Source organism: Solea solea, chromosome 15 (assembly GCF_958295425.1).
Source record: "Solea solea chromosome 15, fSolSol10.1, whole genome shotgun sequence".
In the NCBI taxonomy this organism is placed as follows: domain Eukaryota; kingdom Metazoa; phylum Chordata; class Actinopteri; order Pleuronectiformes; family Soleidae; genus Solea; species Solea solea.
In genome coordinates this window covers 3881545-3900188 of record NC_081148.1, presented here as the reverse complement: position 1 = coordinate 3900188, position 18644 = coordinate 3881545, and the positions used below count along the sequence as shown (strand labels likewise).

The 18644-nt window shown below is 40.6% G+C and overlaps 1 protein-coding gene across 8 annotated transcripts in view; it reads left to right on the top strand.

The window, feature by feature from the left end:
- Positions 1 to 18644, top strand: part of birc6 (baculoviral IAP repeat containing 6) — a 118425-nt gene that overhangs the window by 75164 nt on the left and 24617 nt on the right. For all 8 annotated transcript variants that reach the window (XM_058651723.1, XM_058651722.1, XM_058651727.1 and 5 more), the window contains 2 exons: positions 11315 to 11537; positions 16772 to 16917. In XM_058651723.1, coding sequence (XP_058507706.1) covers positions 11315 to 11537; positions 16772 to 16917 — 369 coding nt within the window. The remainder of the gene's footprint in view (positions 1 to 11314; positions 11538 to 16771; positions 16918 to 18644) is intronic.

Sequence of the window (18644 nt, the reverse complement as noted above, 5' to 3'; positions counted from 1 at the left end):
AATAAATGGAAAAACATCAGTGTTGTGTCCCCCAGGGCTGTGTTGTTTGGCTCATCTTTCCAGTGAATCCAACAAAGGGGAAGTTTGTATTTCCTGTCAGGCCACATGTGGGTCAGTACTGGCTGGGGGCTCGCTAGTGTCTGTCCGGTTTCGCCCCACTCTTGTCAGATCCTCTAGCCCTTTGTTATCTCCCAGACTCATATCTTTGACTTGGAAATATGGCTTCATTGTCTTCATCCTTAGCCAGACAATCCATTCCACTCTTCCTCCTCTCTTTGGGGAAGATGTTCATGTCAGATTTCTCTTTCTAATTAACCTCCACTGCTTATCAGATTTGTCTCTTCAGAGTGTTGTATAGATGTAAACAAAAACAATAACAAAGAGATTGAGGAATGTGCCTATGATGCCTAACATGGCCAAGATGGACTCTTCCTGCTCCTCCTTAACCTCCAGTGCCTGCACATCCTCAAGGGTGATGACTGTGGTGCCCATGTTCCTGATGCTCACCTATCCTGGCAAGTGGACACTTATCTGTAAAGAAGGAAATTGTGGAGACAAACATTTAAAAAAAAAAAGAAAAAGAAAGAAATACAACAGATTTTTGATGGAAAAAACATTGCAAGCTGTTTTCAGAGCTTGGTGTTGTTTGTGTCGTCATCCTCCAAGTCCAAGCTCCTCAACAACAGAGAACATGACACCAGTCCTCAAACTTGGATTAGCTGTGATGGAAACTGTTGACATTGCCAGCACTGACTCATGAGTGGCATTCTCATATGCTAAAATAAGCATTATTTAACGCTGTCATATAGATCCACCTCTTACCCACCCAATTCTTTTATTTGGCTCTTAATGACTAACTGCCCCCACCACTCCTCTTGCAAATAGATGTTTCCAGTGTAATTTCTACCTCAAAACGTAAGGACAAGGAGCTGGAGATGTGACAACATCTTTATTTTGTTCCAGGGCCAAATGTTAATACAGTGGGTATCATATTCATAGCCTTTAAATATAAATATCAACAACATAACAGCCCCCACCCACCAAGAAGAACAAAAAAACAATGGGGTATAAAAGAAAGTAAGAAAGTGGCTTACCCTAAGGCGTCTAAGGTGTAAGTCAACATCGTCCAGCATGCTTTTTTGGATCGTCACTGGAAAACTCTGGAATGCTACATGTGCAGCCCTGGGGTAGAAAGGGGGAGAGAGGCTGCCTGTGTAACCACAGTCCCCCCCCTACCTCTGAGTGACAGGAAAAGGAATGGAAGGCAGTTGCATTCAGCGACGTTTCCAAGGAAAACCTGCCTGTGTCACTTCTACAGTCCCCCAGTCTACAGCTCCACCCGACAGGTTCCAAAACCCACCACTCCCAGTCTCCTTTTTAAATAAGTTCACCCTAAAGATGTTGTTGTTGTTGTTGTTGTTGTTGTTGTTGTTGTTGTTGTTTTAATCAGCTGGTTTGCATTGTTGCTGCTAAAGCGTTAGCAGCTTCCATTTAGGGGGTGAGGAAAAGCCCTCTCTCCATTCGCCCCCTCCCACCTCCCCACCTCTCCTCCCATCCTCCCATTTCTGCTGCGTCCTTCCAGTTCCCTGCCACTGCTTTGCCTAAATTCTTCTTCCACCTCCTTCCCCACTCAATCACTAAATCCACACACACACCCTCCCTTCGTAGCTCCCCCAATTCTTCCCTCGGAACTCTCTGGTGAACAGTGCAATTACTGCCTTTTAAAAACAGCCCATGTAAACACCATGTACATTTGTGTCCTGGTGAAACGCCGCCTCTGCTGAGTGTGGTAAGACAAAGCCTCCCAGTGTAAGTCAAGTTTGACAGGTGATATTCCAGAAGAGGAGGAAAAAGCTGTAAAATTCCATGGAGGACACGTCTGTGACAGGCGGAGGCAGCCGAAGTAGAGCCCGGCAGTCACTGTGGCAATATGGATCTGCACCGCCTACCCCCCAGTGATAGCGGCGTTTCGGTAGAGCTCCAACACCAGTCAGTCTCCGTGGCAGTACAGTGCATTGCATAACCGAGCAGAATGATGGGCGAGAGAGGATGGATCCTGACGGCCGTGGCAATGAAGGAGAAGGAGCATGAGAATTGGAGAGAGAGGGGGAGAGAGAGAGATTCAGGGAGGGAGAATTAGAAAAGGAGGAGGGAGGGGGAAGCGACATCGCTCCTGCTTGCTGTTGTCTCCTCCTCTCCCGCTGCTGTGCAGGCTGTTTAAGTGTTCAAACACACACACATGTTATTCTGGCACACCAGTGGGAGGGGTGGAGAAGAAATGGGAAACAATAGGAGGCAGCGGTGGAAATAAAGATTGGTTAAGGCTGGGTGGATGACAAAGAGGCAGTTGAATGATAAGGGGGGGTACGTACTTGCTATTTGACTGCCATCTCCAAAGCCTTTAGAGCTGTTTGAGCTCTCCATTTTCTCTTAACTTCCTCCCACACTTCCACTTCCTGCTGTATCCTCCACATAGCTGTTTTTTGATCATCTACATCACTTCCTATGTTGGGGCCAAGTTTAGCTACTTATGACGAGCTTCCTCCAGCTCCACAGCACCGTGCTGAAGTTAATAAATGTGGAAAACTGCATTTTCCTTTCCAGTCACATCGGTCAGCACAGTTGGACTGCAGTTGTAAATGTATGTCAACAGGCATCTGACCCAGTCTGCTCATTTCTCCAAGCGTTATGACTCATTCTCCCTCCTTCACTCTCCTTCTCTCCCACTCACATCATCTTAATCCCCTTTTATTTTCATTCAGGTGGCTTCCAAAAATGTCCTCTGTGGGCCACTACTGCCACGTAATACCTTTTATGTACAAATACAGGGCCACACCTGCTGGACTTTATTTTTTGTCTTTGTAGTGCATTCATAAACAGACCTCAGAATTGTTAAACAGCACCTGCATTATGCCGTGATTTGGATCATCATTTTTTTCTTTTTCTTTTAGTAGTTTGTTTTTTGGCCAACAAACAAAAATGGCACCGAATTGTTACCCACAGCCAATGTCCCCTAATCCCAGGGCTAACTATAGTGTGCTTTTTAACGCTTCATTTAACAGCACTTTCTCAACATCTAAGAATAGAGGCTGCTCTGTCAGAGAGGTAATCCTCTTATTTTATTTATAGTCCTGTATTTCAGCTGTGATGTAATTTATCTTGCATTAACATTAGCTGCCCGACTGCTCCTACAGTCCTTTCAGATTTAATGATTATTGGCTTTTTTCTTTAGTTTTTTTGTATTTATCTTTAATGAATTATAAAGCTGTTTTCAGACATGATCTCTGGAGAATGCCCAGACACTCAGGAGTTTCCAGTTCAAATATTACGAATGCAGCAGGTGTTTCGTCTAGGTCAGTCTACAGCAGGAGAGTCTTTGGAGCATTCAGTTTGCAGGATGGTGTTTGGGTTGGACTATTAGCTTTCTGTTAGTTATTAGGAGTTTCTCCAGCTTTGCTCACTCAGACACCCACCTAAGGTTAGACTAGGGAGCTAGCAGGAGAATTTCTTGAGAGTTTTGACATTTGACATTGTGTGACATTTTTGTGACATTTGAGTTTATCATTTTCTGAGAATTGCTGGACTTCTGTTCATGCCTGAAAGCAACAGGCTTCATCTATACTATAATGGGATTCAGAATGAATCTGCATCTACTAACTAAGTTTTGTTTTTAAAGATAAATGACTGAAAAGTAGAACAATGTGGTGAAACTTTTTGCGGACACGTCTGGCAAAGAGCCCAACTTCAGAAATCTCTTATAAAAAGTTTAAAGAGGACATAGCCCGGTAGTGCCAATTAGCGCTGCATATTTGTGTGTATCTGCGTCATCACCTTGTTTATGAAGCTCTAAAAGTCCATAACAATCAGTTCAGCCACTGCTGAGAGCGCAGGGTTTGATTGTTTTCCTGAGCTCTACAAAGCGGAACGCCACTTCAGTTGACTAGTTACGTCACTGGCGTATTTCACCACTCCTCTAAACAGCGATGCCTCCTAGTCCGGACACTAGAATCCGGGCACATCCGGTGACGGAATTACAACCGTAGAAGAAGAACTACTCTTGTTGTAGCTGCTGAGCTATATACAACCGATACGCTCAGAGGCTACAACGAGAGTAGTTCTTCTTCTGCGGTTGAAAATAGCAATATAAAGCAGGACACAGCACCAAACTTCACCTAAAGGAAGCAGCAGTGCCAACAATACGTATATTCCAATTTTTACAAACCGTAAAACCGTCTTTCTGTGCTTGTTCTGTCGTTTAACATTAGCGATAGACGGCTTCAGGCTAAGCTACACGCTACGCTCGTTTCATTTGCATCTGTTTAACATCTCGGTAACCACAACGTTATCCAAGCTACAGGCGTCCTGCAGCAGTCTTTGCGATGGAGGTGGTTCACTTGTCACAGTGTCTAGGGATTACGGCATTACTCAATGTTTTGATAATTGCTTACATTTACATTGGCTCGTTTGTAGCGACTAGGATGTTTGACCATAAAAAAGACTAAATGTTTGTAAGTACACCTCCATATCTCACATATAAGTGAGATAGGACCATGCTATGGCCTCTTTAACCTTTTGTTTACAGCCAACGTGGCGCCCACCGAAGAGCAGTTATTTTCTGATTTGACTGTTTCTTCCATTTTAAGTGACTTGCTCCTCGGACTGCCTCTGGACAAAAAGTGGGGGCATTGCTCTTATTTGGTTGTAGGTCTATACAATTGCGTACAATTGATCCATCTTTTTTGGTCATGCCTCTTTCCAGACTCAGAGCCAGGCAATCATTGTTTGTAAAGGTCTCGTTTTTTTCATATAAAAACCCAGCTGCAGAGTTTTAAAATGAGAACGGAGCCTGCAGCATTTTCCAGTTTTTGGATCTCTAAATTGCTGGGATATTTTGGACCCAAAGCATATCTGGAGCAGAATTTATGTTTTTTTGTTTGAATTGTATCTATAAAGCCTCAGACCGATTTTGGGTAAAATGACTAAATCCACTTGACCAGCAGATGATTGGATAACCTCCCATACCAGCCAGTCATTGAGATGGTTGCATCGCTGATTGTCTATGCATCTTATTGGGCCAGCCTAACACTGTCAACCATGCCCTTCAGGCAGATCAATAATGTACAGTTTCACTGTTGCAGTAATCTTGACCTCAGGGCTAACACAACAGAATGATGGGAGGTCAGTAAAACGGCAGTGCTACAACATTCTTCTTTCCTCCATCTCATCGCTGACCCTGTTTTCAGGTTACTACCTGCTGAGGTCAATACCAGTAGCCTAATTTTAAAGAATTTATAGGGAATATAGGGAATTTCAAATATAGATAAAATAAATGATGTATGACAGATGTGGTTTGTGTCTGATCTATCTATATATTCTTGTACAGTATATATAACCCAGTTAAGATATTCGCAAAACAAAGATACTTGGTGTTACGAAAGGATTCTTACTGCCATTGGCGATGGTGTCTCAGTGGTAGAGTGAGTCTTCTTTCAACCAGGAAGGTTATGGCTTTGATTCCTGGCACCACAAGTCTACATGCTGACGTGTCCTTGAGCGAGTCACTTAACCCCACGTTGCTCCTGACGGCTGTGCCAGCAGCATGAGACGTTATAGAAAATGTGCTGCATATAGTTGTGCTGTATGAAAGTGTGATTGCATTGGTGTGAATGGGAATGGCAAAACTGTAGCGTAAAGCAGCTTTGAACGACTGTATATAAATAATAAATAAATAGTAAATGCAGTCTCTGTTCCTTCTGTCCTTTGAAATGGCACAGAGGTTCAGGTCACATTCTTTTGTGGTTGTTCGACATCTGTCTTGCTTTGATGCACCTTATCTACGTTGTCCACAGAGACAGTGTGTGTTGGCAAAGACATCTCAGTGTCGTCCTATTTCAGAAACACTCTCCTCTGTTCAACTCGTCTAAAGGGGTCAGGAAGACCTGACATTGTGCGGCGATGAGCTTGAGTCAGAGTATTAACCACCCACACAGTATGACCCACAAAACCAACGCTTTTGTCCCCCCGGGAATGCAACAGACACCTGCCCCCTGTAGCAGCCACCAGCTCACGCACCCGATCTCCTGTTCACCCATGAGTTGAGGCTCTGTCGTAAGCCATTTAATGCTTCATAGCTTTGATTTTTTTTTTTATTATTATTATTGAGCATCACAGTAAACCAGTGGGTTTGTGGAGCATGTGGGTTTAAAGAAGACCAATGACTGTCATATCTTGTTTCCTCAGTTGGTTTGTTATTGCAGCACTGGGTTGGGTATGTTATTAAAGAGACATTGTTGTTTTTGATAACAACCCAGCAAAAAAAAGTCTAGCGTAGCCACTTCACTCTAGATATAGATGGCAAGCAAACGATTTACACTTACTAGCCCCACAGTAACAGGACCAGGTCAGCCTCGATTGAGTTTCCCTCCACTAGTGGAGCAAAAGCGAACACCTGCAACTGAAACCCAGACCAATATTTTCCCTTGTCAAGCCTCTTATTCTATCAATCTGTTTAACCCTCTTCAGTTTGTGTGCTGCCTCTGCCATGGTGTCCACTTGATGAACAGTTCCACCTGTGTAACTTTGTTGGAAACATTATTTGAAGAGTGAAATCCTACATTGTGTTGCTTTAAGGCTCTCAACCAGGATGAGAGTGCTTTCTTTAAGTGTTTTAGATATTTAGGAACATTTAATGACGAAATATCGTCCAGGAGCAAAACAGTGGGAAGTGCATGGTGGTATTTTTGTCTGAAAAGAGCAAACCAATTTCCAAAAGTGAGATGCATCTTCCTCGTCCAATGTATGTATTAAGTACATATTGGTGATATGTTTGCACAAAACATAATGGCAATCTCTCGTGTAGATTGTTTTAGTTTGGACCAAATCATTCTGATCTGTGTGCGTTTGACATTGGGAATGATTACTTAAATAATAAATAGCCCTGTGATTTATTGTTAACGTAAAAACTATTGGTTTTAGAAGATTAAATGTGAATACAATTTAAACCCAACTTATATTTATGGCCGCCTAATGCAAGCAGCAGTGAAGCTGTTTCTGAAATGATTATAGTCGTGCATTATAGTCTATATGTTCAGATACTCTATGAACACATTTACATCACTGATGAATGCAGGACGGCCTCTCTGTTGTTTGATCACACACCCACACACTATAGCTGCAGCAGCCAATTAAGGGCAATTATCAAGTGTGTTCTATGCACAGCCAGCCTCATTATAAATGGGCCATTGTCCCACGAGTTAAATTATGAGCAGCTCTGAAATGATTAGTGTGTTTTCACTCGGAGGCAGAAAAGCTTTATTTGACCAGGGGTGTTTTATATTGTATTCATTAAGAGGGAAGGTATTGTGGTTTTCTGAAGCATTTGAATTCCTGTGGTGACATTTAGGTTTTTTAAATAATCTCTTATTTTCTCTCAAATATGGATAAGGACAGTGCTCTGGCTCGATGTTCAGTAATTAAAGTGTCTAAACAAGTTTCCTTTCCCTTTCCTGTCCCCCATGTGGATGCCCTCTCCTGCATTCTACACTCCGAGTAAAATACCAAACGTCAGTCTGTCAGCTGTAATTGCAGCAGTCTTCACAGCCTACGTTAGGGTTGTAAAGTAGTGACTAAATTGGATGGAAAGTAAGGCAGGAGACACAAGTGGACAACAGGGTTTAGGGGTTAATTAGAATTTCTCAGTTTGACATTTGATAATGGTGCAGAATTGTGTCTGGTTGATTATCACAATTATTTCCATATTTTAACTTTGACCGTGCAGTTTTAATATGAGATGACATTGTACACTCAAAGTTAACAAAGGAAAACTTAAATTATTTAAAAGGTACAGAATGTATTTTTTGTTTTTATTTGATATGAGACTCAAAACACACATTTCAAAAGTTTTGGGTGGGCAGTGCTTCCAAGTAGGTCTGTAAGGCTAAAATCTATGTCAACCCAAATGTAAGCTATCTTAAAAATATGTTTGCTACTTCATCACAGCCTGTGTCAAAACAAAATACAATACAAAACAAAATACTAGCCGCTGGGGGCCGGGGCAGCTGCTGGGGGCCGCGCTCTCTTGACTCAGCGTAGGGCAAATGTCGGTAAGGGAAAAACTTGATTTTTTACAACTAAGTGGAAAACCCAGGGAGGGAAGCACAATGTTTAAAAATACTACTGCTATTCTAGCAATACAAAGCCACATACAAATCGGTGAAGTATTCCTTTAACATCCCATACTCAAAATCATTTTGAATATGACATGATTGCATTGTTGTATAAGCCAGTTCCAGTCCATTTCTTGGCTCAGTTTATGACTTAAGATGTCCACTGAGACTTTGTGTGCACACCTTCTGAATCTAAATCTACAGGTTGATCTTACACTCTGAGCTTAATGTGTACTATATACCTCTTCATATCAGAGAGTGGGTTTGTGTTTCGGGATGATTCAGATGCAACTCCCTGACACACTATTCCAGCAAGGCACTTGAATGGGAAACTAGGTCAGGCTACATGGGTGAACAGGGAGACATTAGAGTCCTTCAATGGCACCTTTATTCAAGCTGGCCTTCCACATGCCACGTTAACTCATTGCAGACACTTGAGTTTACATCTACAGGCCTTATCGTGATCTATTTATCAGCACAAGCTTCCAACACGGCAGTGCACAGTACCCTTCTCTGAAAGCCTCCCAGAAGGCCCTAAATCACAGCAAGAGAAGGCCTCGCTCTTCATAGCACCGTGATGACTCCAGGTCAGCACTACCTAGATTGTCATAACTGTGATGGATGTCCTGCCTCTTTGTGCTGCTGCTCATCTTGTGGCAGAGAACATGCTCAGATTTCTTTCTTTTAACTGTTGCCTCTGTAACACTCTTCTGGCCTCCAACTGGTGATGGACTTTCTTGGATTTTGAGGGAAGTGTAATAATAGGGCTGGCCAAAAACACGATTACAATAAAGTCTCACATCTGTTGATATCAATATTTGCAGCAATAAAACGTCATAAAATTTAAGATTTAAGTTATGCTCCCGAGTGAAAGTTGAAGAAAGCAGTTGATAGTGTTTTTAAATAATTCTTTATGGACAGAAAGGGGGAAAAAACATTTTTAACTGAGACACATTTCTCACTTATGAATTATTTTGTTCAATCACTTTTTTGTTTTTAAATATCCTTATAAACAAGGAAGTTAGTATGTCACCATGGAAGTCATATTACTACACTGAAGAAATTATATGGATATTTACTAAACTGTATCTGTGATAATCTGATCCTTTTAATTAGAATAGATAAACATTTAGTTGGCTCTTTTTTGAAAAATGTAATTTGTTTTGATTTGTTAGTCTCTCTTGGCTGCAGCTCAGGAATAAAGAAGTAGTTTTTAATGTTCTATACAAGGAATAAACCTCGTCTGGTTAAAAAAGGTAACTTGAAGAATTACCAGGCAATGTGTATAAAAATATTTCACCAAACTTTCAAGGTAATCCATCTAATAATTGATGAGAAGTTTACCCTTAAAATAGTCAACCATGTAGTAGTCAGGGATCATTGAAATTGGATTACATAAAATAAATACCATATCAATCTAACCAGAAAGACAAGCCCATTGTAAATAATAAAGATTATAATTAAGCTTCAAATAACTGTAAAATATTAAGTCAGTTTCAAAACACCCTCATAAGTAATCAAACAAAGTCTTTGGTCACTGCAGTGACTGAGTTTCAGAATTTGAATAGCTTCTCTTGGGGTGGTGAATGTTTGAATGAAAATTGCAAAGTTAAAAAACAAAATTTAAAAAAATTATTCATTCCATTCCTACCAATTTGTCCTCCACATGAGGGTCACATACTGTCATTATCCTCTTCATGTTTGTAAAATAAGGCAATATGGCCACCAAAACAATGATCAAATTACAAAAATCTGAAAGGAATGAAGGGTAAAGACTGCATTTAATTTAATTTTAGTTTTGTCAATGACACTCAGTCGTCTGTGTCCTTCCTCTCCTTTGTTTGATGTGATTTCAAAAGTGATTTAAAAGGCATGTGTTTAAACAGTGTTGGTGATGTCCAGCCCCTTACTTTTTAATCTCTTTCTCTCCAGTCTGTGTGGCATTTATTATCCACAGTGGGAAGGAAAAACAAGTGTGACATTGGTTTGAGAGGAGGAGGCATTCTGATGAGTCATGGGTGTTGTATCTAGAAAGGATTGGGATTTTTTTTTATGCTATGTGCCATCCACTGATACTGGTAAAAGGATTTGAGAACAGATTAATTCCTGGGAAGGTCAGTGTTGTGCAGATGGAGGTGGGAGTAGTCGAAAGCCAGGAATTTCAATATAAATGTAAAACAGTCGGCGACACACGCACACAAACAAGAGCTGTTGTGTTTATTTTGAAGCTAACACTTGAGGGCAAGCACATGTACCTCCACACACACTAAATAGACCCTCTCAGAAAACAACACGGCTTTACACGGTCACTCTGTTGATCATCAGCTCACAGTCTGAAAGCCATTTTGTTTGATTGGCTTCTGTGCAAGTGCTTTTTGATGACAAGTGACAAACCATGGCTGAAAATTAACCCAGCCCTGAGTTTTTATAATGATTATTAACTGTCTGTGCTCAGCTACGATGTGGGATCCTGCCCCTGGCAATTGAAGAAGGACGATTCTGCTCTCTTCCATTTGGAAGTAGAGTGTGTTGTATGTTTGATCTGGAAGAAGGAGAACATTTATTTAAATGTTTTAGGTTTAGTTAGCATATTTGACATTTCATCAGCACAGGTCTTAATGTTGAAAATATCTGGGTTTATTTACTGGTCTCATGGTTCTGTTGGACCACCAGTCCACCGCTTTCGTCATGGCTCAAATATCTAGCACTGCAGTACTGATCATCATTTATGTTTCCACTTAATCAACAAGTTTGGCACAAAAACACCATGAATTGTTACACGTGGTGATTCCATTTGTCTGTAATGTTTGATTTGTTGTCTGTACGATGTGTTTTTCACACTGACGTAAAAACATATGGTTAGCACATCTTTCCTACTTTGGCATCTGTATGTTTTTTTTCACTAAAACAATTTTCAGTGATGTAGAGCTAAGATATACGTTAGGAATTAAAATCACCTGGCAGCATGTATGGCGAACTGCCGACCCTTGGATTATCTCTTAAGAATGAAATATATTCATTTAAATCTTATTTAAAAAGACTGAGTCTGAACTATCTCTAGGTCGTCTTCAAACTAAAGATTTGTGGTAATGTGATGCCTGATGATAAACTCATGCGTTTCCTCACACTCGTGTACCTCTTCTCTGCAGTTCTGGATATGGCGCGCCATGTGCCTTTATATCGGGCGCTACTGGAGCTGCTGAGAGCCATTTCCACTTGCACAGCCCTGGTTCCTCTGCTGCTGCCTCTGTCTGGAGACCCAGGCCAGGATGAGGAGGAGGAGGATGAAGAACACTCTGAGGGACAGACCTCTGTCGGGATGCTGCTGGCCAAAATGAAGACATGTGTGGACACGTACACCAATCGCCTCAGGTAAGATGAAGCATTGAAAACTTAATGGGGGTTTGTGAAACGGAAATTCAAAAATAGATGATGATTGTGTTTGTTTGAATAATAATGTTTTAGGATCACAAAAGCACTTGTGTGTGACAGATGACTCAAGGCAATCTCTGCATCTCTGAATCTCCCTGCTGCTTGATTGTCTTCCTTTCTGACCTTCTTTTCTACTTTTAGATGTGTTTTTTGTTTGTTTTGTTTGTTCAGGATTAGCAATTATTCTACTAATCTAATTGAATAATTAATTGCGATTATTCTTAAAGATATTGTGAATAGGGATGGGCATGAGCATTCAGTCAGTCAGTCATCATCTACCGCTTTATCCTCTGCCAGAGGGTCGCGGGGGGTGCTGTGCCAATCTCAGCTACATCGGGCGATAGGCGGGGTACACCCTGGACAGTTCGCCAGTCCATCGCAGGGCCACACACAGATAGAGACAAACAACCATTCACTCTCACACTCACTCCTATGGTCAATTTAGAGTGTTCAATTTACCTATCCCCACATTGCATGTTTTTGGACTGTGGGAGGAAGCCGGAGAACCCGGAGAGAACCCACGCACACACGGGGAGAACATGCAAACTCCATGCAGAAAGGCCCTTGTTCCAACCGGGGCTCGAACCCGGGTCTTCTCGCTGCAAGGCGAGAGTGCTAACCACTACACCACCGTGTGGCCCGGCATGAGCATTCGATTTACTTAATCATAAAAAGTTAGTCTGCTAATAACTATTTGTATTGTATTAAAAAGGTAGTAATCAAATGTTCTTGTTATTCTAACTTGTGGTATATCTGTTACCACAAGGCAGCAAACATGTAGTTAGTTGACTTCACGTGTTTTTGCAGAAAATTACTAGCTTTTTTGAATGCATCTTTAAGCTGCTCCTCAAGCTGTAGATCCCGCAGAAGTGATCGAATTCAACTGGGTCTTTGAATGCATCCTGTTAGCTGCTCCTGTTAGATCAACACGCTATGAACCCTGCATTACTTTCACTAGCACTCATGTGCTGGAGTTAAGAATATTCTAATATTGGACAAATAATCCTGTGTGTGTGAGAGAGAGAGAGAGAGAGAGAGATACATTCAAGCATTACCTTTTTTAATTGGCATAAAAATAGAACAATTAAAATGCTCTCACTCTGAACTGCCCTCTGATTAGTCAAAGCCTTCCACAATGAGACAGATTTTTTTTTTTTTTATAGCCTGTAAACAGAGCCCAGGTCATTTCATTTGCATTACTCTGAAACATTATTATGGTATCATTGAAATATAACACCAAAAGACTACTAGTTTTAGTTTTTAAGAAAAATCAAGAATCTTGTTTTATTTAAAATTTAAAAAACAAAACACTCAAACTGATTAATCGATTATCAAAATAATTATTTTTTTAATCGAATAATCGCTTAAGCCCGGTGACTACCATACCCTCAATACTTTGTTTTAAGCATAAAAAGTCCCTTCATCCTTCACTGTCCTCCTCTCTGTCATACTGATGAAGTGGGAATCTTTAATGTCTACATCCCTGTTCCCACTTAGCATTGAAAACCAGCCTGGATGATGTGAATGTAATGTAGCCCAAGAGGCATGGAGGGAGGCATTGAGATTCACACTTATCCTCTTTCGTGGGTGGTCAGGGACATGTGGAGAATGTGGCATGTGTTTTATTATGACATAACAAGGATTTGGTCTCGGAAGATAAAAACCCTCTGTGCTGTGCATTCACTTCCGAACCATAAACTCACAGTTGCACTCCCAATCTGACATACATGTAGCACCAAAACAAATGTGACCACAATATCGACACACAAGTGAGTTCACCTCCCTCACAGCTTCTTGACCACATGCTATCTACTTAGGTTTGTATGTGTATGTGTACTCTCTACATTCATTTATACATACTGCACATGTCAAAGTGGCTTTTTATGAATGATGCATCTGAGGGTATTTTCAGACCATGCACATCATGAATGATGCAACAGCCGTAGTGTGACTGCACAGATCATTCAAGGTACAACTGGAAATAAAGCATATATAGTTCCTGATAAGTCAGTGAGACAGCAACTGTTAAATAAACTTACCCCCACCCCAACACACACACACACACACACATGCAAGTATGTTACATGCTAATGTCACTATGCTCATACAGAAACAAAGCTTATATGCTTATGTTAACACTTCTGCTCACCCATACTGTTGGTTTAGGCCTTTTCCACACAAAAACAGAATTTTCTTGTATAATATCTTTATCTTTTCCGTTTTTAAAACATTTTCCGTAAACATGGTATCATTTCAGGAAACCCCCAAAACCACTCTTAACGTCACAGTACATATGCCAGGTGTGCGCATGGTGCTGTAACATTGCTACAGAAATGCACCAAAAATGGTGAAGGAGACATTCAGCTTGCATTACAATATTTCCACTTTCCAAACACAAGAAGAGGAAGATGGCAAAAGAGAATGCAAGAGCAAGCAAGATGTCGGGCTATGGCATCATCATTTTTCCAAAGTATCATTGATTGTCTCCACGAAAGTGCAAGGGTGGCATTTTGCGATTTTCCCACTCTGGGACCCATTTTCCCGAAAATAGCTTTTCTGTGCTCCCAAAACGCTGGTTCTGTGTGGATAAAAAGATAAAAAAGAAAACAATTTAAGTGGCTCCTCCAAGTGTGGACACGGCATGTGTTCTCAATGTGCATGTGCCACAGTCTGTCCTACTAGGCTTGATCATGCAGTGAATTTGTGGCCTCTCAAAAAGACATGTTATGATTGGTTCTTGCAAAATGATTCCGACATACTTGATATTGTGATTTCACACATCGTTAAAACAACAACAGATACTATCATAGACGATATATATCGCACACCCCTATGTGATGGACTGGCGACCTGTCCAGGGTGTACCCGCCTATTGCCCTATGTCAGCTGGGATTGGCACAGCTCCCCCCGTAACCCTCCTGTACAGGATAAAGCAGTAGAAGATGGATGGGTGGTTCTTCATGTTGCACTTTTCCTCTTGAAAGTACCACCACCACCAAGGACAATTTGTATAGCTCTGCTCAGTAACAATAAACTCAAACAGAATGGAGCTGCCTTCAAAATCCTCTACCCCTACGTAGTACTAGGACGACTGTATGTCTCCACAAAAAGACTTTAATCTTAGGCTTTAAGCATGTACAGTATGTTTGCCATGTTCGGGGCAATACATTGAGCATGTTTGCAGGCTATCACTTGCTAATTGGAAATGAACGCATGGCTGACACTGACTGGAGTGTCATTATTTTTACAGTTATTGACTCATAAATCATTGAATAAATACCAGGGCATTAATCTGGCACCTACACACACTGGGCAATAAAGTGCTTACTTACAAAGTTGACCAATTGGAAGAAAAAAAAAACCCCAACATAATTGATTTACAGGTTTGGAAGCTTAATGCAAACTGCGGAGATAATGCAAATGTGCTTCTTCAGCAAGGAGTATTTTTTGTAATTGATTAATCTGTCAATTATTTTCTTGAATAATCGAGTAACTGTCAGACAATGTTGATCGGTATTTTCAAACCTGGAGATGATGATGTTCTCAAATGTCTTCTTTTGTCCACAAACCAAAGTGATTCAGTTTTTCATGATTTATTTGTTCTATGGCGCAAAGAAACCAGAAAAAGAAAACACATTTAAGAAGCTGAAGAATCAGAGAGCTTGTTTTAATTATTAGAAAACACCTAAAGTGATAAGTCAATTGACTATTTTGATTTTTTTGTAATTATAAAAAATATATAAATCAATAACCCCCTAATATCTGCTCTATGTTAAGCTTTTTTTCTGTTATAATTTCAGTTCCTAAATAGACATTTTTTGTTTTTACAGTTGTGATTTCCTCTGTAAAGTAGGAAAAGCAGTTTATTACAAAATAATCACTTAAGCCAATATAAAATGCAAAAACAACAACAGTGAGTTCACAAAAATACAGAATAAGGTTTTATTTCCAGTGTGGAGGTGACAGTATAAACACATAGGCAGCCAGATGGGACAACTTAAAGGATTAATTCTAGTCCAAATGATATGAATGTCTAAGATAACTAAGTTTATTATTATACCATTGTATTGCAACTCTTTGTTTTATCAGCAAACTACATCAGAAAATAGAAAGCGTTACCTTTTACACAGTCAAAAATGTTACGCAGTCGCATTTTGATGCCATAAAGCATTCCTCTATTTTCCTCATGGTATACAGTATCACCATGACTCATTAAAAAATAACATCATAGGCCTCGCCTCAGGAGGATTGCCAGAATGAGTAACATTAAATAAAAAAGTAACAATAAATATCAACGGCACCAATGACGCAAAGCGTTGTCTATTGGTTTATTTTTAGGACCTATCAACATATATCATTAGGCAGAGAACATTTATTTTTATATTTTTACAACCTACGGGCACTTCACTCTCTCTGCTCCTGCTTGCTGTGCCAACGGAAACTCACTCACTCATTGTCTACTACTTTATCCTTCACATGAGGGTTGCAGGAGAGCTGGAGCCAATCCCAGCTCACATAGGACGACATGTCCATCACAAGGCTGACATACAGAGACGAACAACCATTTACTCTATCACTCGCAGCTATATTAAATTTAAAGTGTCCACTCAACCATAACCGGCATGTGTTAGATATGATAGATCATAGATCAAAGTGCCTCTGTACGCAATTGGACAGACTGGATGACGTATGCAGAACGATGGAAAACATGTTTTCTAGAAGCGATAGGGATCTAGTAATGGTGTCTAACCACTTTTAACCTGGGGGAGCTCCATGGAGCAATTTGCTTAAAATGAAAGCAACAAAACAAATCAAAGACGGCTGCTTTTCAGTGGTCGCCATGTTGGATGTATACAAAAGCTGCTCCGACGTCGCTTCTCTCGTTATCACGTTAAGCCTTTGTCTACTATGCCATGGATTTGTGATAGGTTCCCTTTTTTTGGAGATTCTGAAGTTGGCCAAAAAGGCATCCTCGCAGAGTGAAATCAAAATGCTGGCAGACTCAGCTGCGTTCACCCAGGCTAGTGTTATACTAGAGAAACTGAAAAATCACCTATTGAAAAAGGTTGCCAGAAAACTGATACTATGGCTATTTTTAGACACCAATACCTTACCTTATTATCATATTATTTCCCAACCTTAATAGTGACCAAATATATATTTGTGTGTTCTAGGTCAAAGAAAGATAAGAGTAAAGGCATGATGAAGACAGAAAGCTCAGATCCAGAGCCCGAGGGTTTGACTCTGCTGGTGCCGGACATCCAGAGGACAGCTGAGATAGTCTACACCGCTACCACCAGCCTCCGGCAGGCCAATCAGGGTATGTATGCACATGTGGTCTTATCAACACACACTGTAGCAGCTCATTTCATATTCTCTCCACTGTTTGATTTATATCGCAGCCTGACCACTCTTGGTCAAGGGAGTATGTAATGACATGAGTAGATGGTCTGATATGATCCATAATACCATTATGTCCAACTTGAGCCTAGTTTCATTTAAACTGTGTTTGACCAGAATATGAAAATGTATCATGCATATAAAACAATTCCTTATCATATGTGAAGCTCTGCACCTTAAAAGCCTGACAACCAGACATTTTCAGCTTTATCTGAACATTTTCACCAGGTCCCAGGTTTCTCTGTCTCACCATTTTTCACCCACACCTTCATGTCTACGCTCTCGAAGTCCTGCCCTCCTTGGTACAAGGACATGAAATTGGGCCTCTAAGTTTAGCTTACCACAAAAGTCCCTCAGCTGTGAATGACTAAACACGTCCATCTAAATCAATGGTGCCATCGTCCTGCTTTTGAAAGTTGAACTTGACCCACCTGGCCAGCCAGAGTTTTTGTTAAATTATGGATATCTACACGTGTTATGGCGCTTTTCAACTATACAGTTGTAATATTGCTTGACTTGATTAAGTTATTTTAAATATAATTTTGTCATTTCCATGTATTTGTATATATATGATTATCAATTCAATAGCCTTTAAAACCAGGAAAAGTCAGGACAGATACCTCATCACAATATGAGATTATCCAAAATCTAAAACCGTATCTTGTCTCATGTCACAATATAGATATAATATTGACGTATAGCACAGCCCTAATGAGAAGAACAGAGTCATTTGCACTTCAAATCGACAATCACGATATTATCTATATTATGGACGACATATCTTGCCCACGTCGACCTGAAACACATTTCAATGTGATAACCATGGCTCTTGAAGCCATCAATGGACTGTGCACTCCTCATGTCCTGGTTCTAAAAGAGTCCCATCTCTTCTAAAGCTCTGTGGAGAAGATGGACAGTCTCTTCAAGCTTTATCACAAGATTCAGACATTGACGAATCGTAAAGGGCGAAGTACAGATGTCTTAACTTGTTTTTGTACACGGGTACACACAGAGAGAGAGAGAGAGAAAGAACATTCTTCTTGTGAGCCATTAGTCACCTTAAAGAAGTCGTGCCATCACTGTCCTCTGCATGATGAATCATTACACCCTCCCGCTTTACCTTGCTGCTACATAGTACACAGTATTAATTATCCCCCACCAGCCCATTTCCTACAGCTCCTTCCAGAGAATTTTTATGCTCCTTCCACATAAACGACCATCATAGTGATCACTTAGGTGGGGAGCTGGCCATTAGATGTGGTGGAAGAGTCATGCGGGGTTGGGGATACGTATAAAGATCAATGTCGCGTCACCTCTCGTAGAAAAAATCCATATGATAAAGGCCTCGGGAATCACATATCATGCAGGGGTGTACAGTGTGGAGCTTGCAACATTAGGGCCGTGACAGATGTATAATCGTTTAATTAGTGCCGAGGCTTTAAGAAACATCTCTGAGAGAAGCCTTGATCACACAGGAGCAGGACAGTATTGATTTAGCAGGAGAAGTATTCCTCTGAAGTATTGATATACTTGTCCTAAAGGAACAGGCCACATTAATGATGATCTCAACAATCATTCTGTTTGATGTATACCTCCAAGGTTGGATTTTACATCTGTTATTTTAAACCATGGCAATACATTTTTGAT